Raw genomic sequence first — 7314 nt, 5'->3', positions numbered from 1 at the left:
CTCAGATAGGCAGCACACATACTATGCAGACCATGAATAGCCTGGCTACTAAGAGAGAATAAACTGTCCATGCAGCAGCCCACACATGATCACACATGATGATCACACCTACAGTAAAAAGGCCTACAGATCTGCTATCTTAATTTCACCCTGTTTCTCACAGCAGGAAAGTAATTATGCAGCAACAGGAAATCTGAATTATTATGTGGATTATAATTAATGGACTTTTTTTGTAGGGGTTGATACATTTTTTGTTAGGGCAAATCAAGTTTGACATTTCAGTGGAAATTACAAACTTTAGAAGCCTTTTAAAACCTCAAATACACTATAATTTGAATTTCTTCCTGCACAGGAAAATTCTCAGTAAAAACAGTGCTCAAATTAAGATAGTAGATCTGTATGCATAGGAATAGGATTGTATTTAGGGAAATTGTTATAAGGTTTCTGCTCTGGATTGGTGAATACAGGATGTCATACTCAGTCTAGGAGAAATTTGGAAAAATATGGCATATCTTTTGAAATGTGAAAGGATATGAAGTGCTGCTCATTTAGTTGTATCTGATTGCTAACATTTAAAATATGTAATAACTTACTCCTAAAATCCAAAGCCAATTTATAGGGAGACATGCCACAGCAATGTTTACGATGAAGTCTGCTGCAAGTGTACTACACAGAAAAGGCTATGTGTTTGTGTGAATTTGTTATGCATGAGAGTGACTGAAAAGCAAGGGTCTACGGGTCTTTGACCCCTGCACTGTCCTTAATGTTGAACCCAGGGCTGCATTAGTGATGGACAGTGGCTGAAAAGCAAGGGTCTACGGGTCTTTGACCCCTGCACTGTCCTTAATGTTGAACCCAGGGCTGCATTAGTGATGGACAGTGGCTGAAAAGGGACTTTGTGTCTTTAAGAACTGCTGGTATCTGGGAGCTGAGGGTCTGTCTATTGTTGGTCAGACAAAAGCGTGAGTCAGATTCATATAGGAGTGGTGGGGAATAACTTCTCAAATCACAGTCACAAAGCCGCCAAGCTAAACCTCAATAACCCCATACCTCTTTCTGAACATGGGTAAGTGGTTATCTAATGAGTTTTTAATATTTTCTATGACTATCTTAATAGTAAAAGTCTGTGGAATATAATTAATCTACTTTTGAAATATATATATATATATTTTTTAGAAAATATAATTGTTGCTTCACTTGAGAACAATATGAAGGCTTGATTAATATTGTGATAATTGCGGGTTTTATTGCAAGTTGATTGTATGATTGTCTGATAAGATTATAATGTCCACTTGTGGGTACCTCATGGGTTATTCATAACACAACATTGGTAATATTGCAACATTAGAAACATAGGCAGGATTGCTCAAATATTATTCCAGGTTGCACGTAGGTAATATTGTAGACTAAATAGTCAATTTGGAATATTTGAGATAAGCTAAGCTTAGTGATACTCATTACTCAAAACATTGATTGCAATTCCTTGAAAACAAAACATGAGATTGAAATACATTCAGGATCCTCATCTAATCAATGAGATTAAACTTCAAATACATTCAGGATCATCATCTAATCAATGAGATTAAACTTCAAATGCATTCAGGATCATCATCTAATCAATGAGATTACAATTCAAATCGAACCAGCTCTCACACAGCTAATATCTGTGAAATATTTTCTAAAAGATGGATTGAACTCATTGGGGTTCAGAGAGACAGAGGACCAGCGCAGGCTGCTGTCAGGGAGAGGTCATGCAAGGTCGATCACGTCAAAGGCTCTCACACTTCCAGTCTTGTCCATGGCATAATTAGCAAATTTGCATGTCCTTTGATTCACGTGGTAGATCTGACTCTGGAGTCAGTTTAAGTCGACCAACTATTCCTCCTTCACTACTATTTCTTCAAACAAAATAGTTACTCTGCACTACAGTTGATTCAGATTTAGCATGATTTAAGGACTTAGTTTGGTATGATCCTTCAGTGGTATCTGTGCTGTGGTTTTATTAATAGGTTATCGTGGCGTTTCAAAGCACAGCTGAAGAGGGGGCGTCTGCAGCTGATGTATTTCCAGGGACTCAAACAACTTTAACTTTCCAGCTGTTGCTGTTTTTATTTAAATGGCAGTATATTTCATTAACATACTGTGTTCCTTCCTACCAACTAAAATCACAGAAACCATAATATTACAGGAACATTTAGTCAGTGTGCAACAGTTGCTCAGTCATCTATTATGTATGATCATGACAGTGTTTGCCATTCCCGAATGGGGTTTGTAGATCATACAACTTTGATGAGCCACTTGGTTGTTGTTGTGAAGATATTTCAGTTTCCCCCCACCCATTCATTGTGCTTCCTCCCACCCTTGAACACTTGAACCGCAGTCCCAACCCCCTGCTGACATAGACACTTATTCGCTGCCATAGTACCAGTCCCAGCCAGCTGTAGCTGTGGGCTGGACTGGATGAGTAGCACTGACGTTGCCATCGGTACTGTGAGAATCCTGGTGGTGGAGATACTCCCCTGACCTCCGCCCCACCTGCCCAGGCACCCGATGGCTTGTTTATTAGATTGTTGGTGTGTGTGTGTGTGTGTGTGTGTGTGTGTGTGTGTGTGTGTGTGTGTGTGTGTGTGTGTGTGTGTGTGTGTGTGTGTGTGTGTGTGTGTGTGTGTGTGTGTGTGTGTGTGTGTGTGTGTGTGTGTGTGTGTGTGTGTGTGTGTGTGCGTGCGTGCTTGTTTTGTGTGTGTGAGGTGGTGCTAGTGTGGTCTTTGTTTGTTTGACATCACTGGCCTTTGTTCTCCTCCACTCCTAACTAAGACAAAGGGCACTGTGTATCCCGCCACAAAGACAGGCTCTCTCTCTAAGCCCCTGGAGCCCATCCCTCAGTGCCCTCTTCTCTCTCTCCTCTCTTGGTGACGCCTGTGGTGGCGGGTGGTGGTGAAAGAGGGTTGGACTCTGGAGAGAAGAGGGGCTGAACTGTAAGCTGTTGGCAGGAGCTGAGGAGCTTTTACACACGGATGAAACCAGAGCAGAGAGCTGTTCTTTAGTTGCAATATCCTGCAGAAGAGCCTTTAGCATCACTGGTTCATAAACTCTTTGCTTGTTGTTGAGGAGCACAAGATCGAAAGCAGCAAATGTTTCCGGTCAGACAGCCTTGGCTTTGCAAAGCCCTAGGTGCATCTCTCTCTCTGATTCCTATACCAATACAGCCATTAACAGTCTGGATGTTTCCTATCTGCTTCCCCAGCACAGCTTACATTGGAGGAAGTGTATGAGAGTGCTGTGAAGTCATTGGTGGCTGGTTTTGTATGGGCGCTTTAACGTTACTTGGTTGGATACGCTGCTCTGCTGCACTTGGTTTCGCTGTTGTGTTTCGCTAAAATGTTTCTGTTGCTTTCATGCCTGTTGATGGAAGTTGTTGGTGGATGTTGATGGATTTTCAGCAGAAACAGTGGGGTCTTTCTATTCAACAGCTCCCCAAGTAGGGTGACTGACAGGTGTCTGGACTGTGGCGTAGATGTGCTGTGTGTTGGTGTGTGCGGTGTGTGCCGCCTGTGTGTTGATGTATTATGCCCCCTCACCAGGTTGTTATGATTGCTGTATCCGCTGCCTGGGGGCAGTGCCCTACCCCTCCCTGGTGGCCACTCTGCTCTGCTTCACCGGCATGGCACTGTTCTGTGGCTGTGGGCACGAGGCACTGGCCAACACAGAGGTTCTCGCCGAGACTTACTTCGCTCGTAACATACAAGACTATGTTGTCCTGGCCTCGTTGTGAGTTGAGTGGTCCTTTTAATTGATGAGTAGAATTTTCTTCCGAGTAAGTGTTTGTATTTATAGATAGGTTGTGGAAATCAAGCAACATAAATGTAAAGACTCTTACAGTAGTAGTAGTAGTAGTAGAAGTTAGTAGTAGTACCCCTTCCTTTAGGTAGGTTGAGAGCAGCCACCTCTCAACAGCAAATGTTTATATCTGACCTCTCCTTATTATGACCTGTCCTTGTCTCCCAGTATCAAGTACTTCCAGTACGTGATCTATGGCCTGGCCTCTTTCTTCTTCCTTTACTGCATCCTGCTGCTGGCTGAGGGATTCTACACCACCAGTGCCGTCAAGCAGACCTTCGGAGAGTTCCGGAGCACCAGATGTGGCCGCTGCCTTAGTCTGACGGTGAGTAGGGGAGTGGGAGAGAGAGAGGTGAGGGGGCAGGGGGGAGGAGGGAATGACGTCACCTCGCTGTTAGGTTGCTAAAATAATATTGACACTATAGCCTACTGTACTCTAGCTTGTAACTCACCCACTGCTATAGAGGTTTAAAAACAATCCATAAACAATTCATAGAGTAGTTCATTAATCATCAGTTAACTATCCATGAATCCCTCATATATTATGCTCTGGGGATATTAGGCTCATGTTAGAGTATTTACCCTCTGTGGTGGGGTATTACTGCAGTAATAAGGCCTCATGGGACATGTTGTGTCACATCCTGATTCTCTGGAATTTGACCAATAACTTCCTGTGACCTCCTACTCTGCTTCCTGCTACACAGTTCATCATTGTGACATACGTCCTGGCAGTGATCTGGCTGGCGGTGTTTGCCTTTACAGCCATACCCGTCTTCTTCTTCTTCAACATGGCACAGACCTGCCACACCATCAACATCCTAGCTGAGACGACACCCAGCATCAACCAGCATGGCTGGATCTGCATGGATGCCCGGCAGTATGGTACGTTTAGCTTATGATGGACCCAGCCGGCCCACCTTATGTTATTGTCTTTTTAATACATTTTTTACATTTGAAATGTACTGTACTTCATTTCACATTAATGAGACAAGCTTCGCTTTAGGACTGCTGCCCTGGAATGCAATGCCAGGGAAGGCTTGTGGAATGACCTTGGCATCCATTTGCAAAACAAAAGAGGTGAGTTGGTGGTAGCTCTGTCTGACAATATAACTACTTTGAAAGAATGAATGTTCCTGGATTATGTAACCTTTAACACATAGCTAAATGATCATTCTGCATAGCAATTCAATGTACAGTACATGCACTCTATGAGGCCCCTTTTTATAATGTGTACTAAAATGCATTTAATCATATTTGCATGTTTTGTCTCTGCAGTTCTTCATCACCTATGACCTATATATCGCTGCCTTTGCTGGTGCAGGGATCGCTCTCTTGGCTCTGGTGAGTAAGAACGTCCACCCAGAGACTGATGAGTCTATGGGGCCTGTCAACCTCTTGGTTTAAGTTCAGAGTATGATTTGATGGTAACAGTTTATAATAGCTATCCTTTATAAACCATTTATAAATTAGTAAATAAATAAACTATTTGCAGATTATTAATAGTTAAATATCAGTACATTACTAGTAACTATATATATAAAAATTACAAAATGTATGTTTAACTAATGCAGTTACTAATAATGTACTAATAATTTACAAAGATTTGTACATCATTTGGTAATATTTAGTTCATTTATAAATGGCTTATAAAGGATAGTTATTATAAAGTATTACCGACTTCAGTTTTGCAGCTCCATTTGGCTTAGTTTAAGGCATACCACCAAAGAGGTATGGGGTTAATTTAAGGCTCTTTGGCAGAGAAGAATAATAACAGAGAAATAGACAAATGTATCATACTGTCCATCAGTACAGTAGCTAAGTCTTTATTGATTTTCAACAATGATTAAGATGACAAGACCAGCCAGGTCATAAGAGAAAAGCTCACCAATAGAGAGCAGACTTAGTGTTATATAGGTGTAACTGTAGGGGCATATGGAAGTGATCAACGTGTGCACGAAGAGAGATCAGCTTGTGAGGCTACTGAATAATTGTGTCATCTAAATGAAGCTGCACTTTTGCAAAAACATATTTAGGATTTATTTCATTTTTTAATAGTTTCTCTTTTGTCCCACTCTTCATCTTTATCTCTAGTTTATGTATGTGGTAGCCACCACATATAACTATGCAGTCCTGCGGTTCCTGGGCAGGAAAGGGCTGCGCTGTTAAAATCTGTGCCCTTTCACGTCTCCATCACCCCATAGACTGGGCCTGACGGGCGCAGTTACACATCACACCACTGAACTCCATCTATCCCCTGTGAGACACACCTGCAACCTGGATCCCCTACCTACTGCTGGCTGCTTCCCTGGAGGGCTCCAATTACTGACACATGGTTCATCTGACCATCTGGTTTATCACCTCAGCCTAGCCTCAGAGCCATACTTTATGTATTTCTGAGCACCTCCAAGACGTATGATACCTACTAATGGTCTAGTTACTTTAGACAGAAACTAAAGTAGGGAGGTTGGTCAAAGAAGAGGGGTGGGCTCAATCCATGACTGTATGATATTGTACGACCGCTATTCCATTCATAACATAACCCAATGTAACGTAATATATCATGCTAAATGGAGTGTCAAAGATTTACGCTGAGAATAATACAGATTGCCCTGAGACCACGTTGGGTCGTTAGAACTTTAAGCCCCTCCCCCTGTCTGTTGCTAATTTTCACATTGGATGTATCGTCTCTGATTTTGATTCACACATTTAAAAAAAAGCTTTTAAAAAGTGTCACTGACGCTATTGTCAGATTGTGGGCTCTATTTTGCTCTCTAAATCTGAGTGACTTGGAGAGATGGCTGCTCCCCATGCTAATCAGAACTAAGAAACCGACCCCAGTCGCCTTGCTTACTGATATGTATATAGATTGTGAACATGATCTAGCTCCTGTTGCTTTAGATTGTGTTAGTAAATGAGCTGTCCATTACTGTCACTAGAGAAAACAGCAGAATGTGCCAAAGTTCTCTACAACACTCAAGTGAAATGTGGGAGTGTAATGTGGGAGTCGCTCTTTTCTAAGTGTGTCAAAGCACTTACGGCAGCTTTTTTGCATTCACTCTTGATGTAGTACCTATTGTTTGTCCTTTTGACTGATTACTGTGTGTGGGGTGCAAGGAAACCCAATTCTATGGATGTGCTAAAGGTATAAAGGTATATATATAAGATACTCCGTTTTCATTCTCCATATGTATTAATGCTCTCTGCTTTTAAACTGTAGTGTTTGATTTTCAGGGATTTCTGGCTGGTGAGTGGCCTGCTATGCTATTTACTGAATTGGGTGTGTATATAATGCTGTGTTGAATTGATTAGCCATTAAAATGTATCAAAGCCTTTGAACCCAAGGTATTAAAATATTTTGCTTCATTTCATTTCATTTCATTGTCATGCAAATGTCAAATGGTAAAACAAAACTTCCAGTGAGGTTGTCCACATGGGTAATATAATGCACAACAACAAACAAGACATATGTTATTAGAT

General features: G+C 41.6%; 1 protein-coding gene across 2 annotated transcripts; it reads left to right on the top strand.

Moving 5' to 3' along the window:
• The first annotated feature begins 918 nt into the window (after positions 1-918).
• LOC123998819 (myelin proteolipid protein-like) lies at positions 919-6490 on the top strand. Of its 2 annotated transcripts, none has more exons than XM_046304014.1 (7): positions 919-1066; positions 3582-3768; positions 4006-4162; positions 4542-4719; positions 4841-4914; positions 5113-5178; positions 5929-6490. In XM_046304014.1, the coding sequence occupies exons 1-7, from the start codon at positions 1063-1065 to the stop codon at positions 6001-6003; spliced, it is 741 nt and encodes a 246-aa protein (XP_046159970.1). In that variant the 5' UTR covers positions 919-1062; the 3' UTR covers positions 6004-6490. The 2 variants fall into 2 exon arrangements, with proteins under 2 accessions (XP_046159970.1, XP_046159969.1); XM_046304013.1 differs by lacking the exon at positions 919-1066 and adding an exon at positions 2907-3171.
• The last annotated feature ends 824 nt before the right edge of the window (positions 6491-7314 follow it).

The sequence above is a fragment of the Oncorhynchus gorbuscha genome, linkage group LG16 (assembly GCF_021184085.1).
Source record: "Oncorhynchus gorbuscha isolate QuinsamMale2020 ecotype Even-year linkage group LG16, OgorEven_v1.0, whole genome shotgun sequence".
NCBI classification, from domain to species: Eukaryota; Metazoa; Chordata; class Actinopteri; order Salmoniformes; family Salmonidae; genus Oncorhynchus; species Oncorhynchus gorbuscha.
Note: the sequence above shows the minus strand (reverse complement) of the source record. Positions and strands in the feature narration are given on the sequence as shown.

Coding starts and splice junctions, on each gene's coding strand:
- LOC123998819 (XM_046304013.1), top strand. CDS start 3,132: ATGTTTCCGGTCAGACAGCCTTGGCTTTGCAAAGCCCTAG. Junction 4,915..5,112: donor CCATTTGCAAAACAAAAGAG/GTGAGTTGGTGG, acceptor TTGTCTCTGCAG/TTCTTCATCACCTATGACCT. Junction 5,179..5,928: donor GGATCGCTCTCTTGGCTCTG/GTGAGTAAGAAC, acceptor CTTTATCTCTAG/TTTATGTATGTGGTAGCCAC.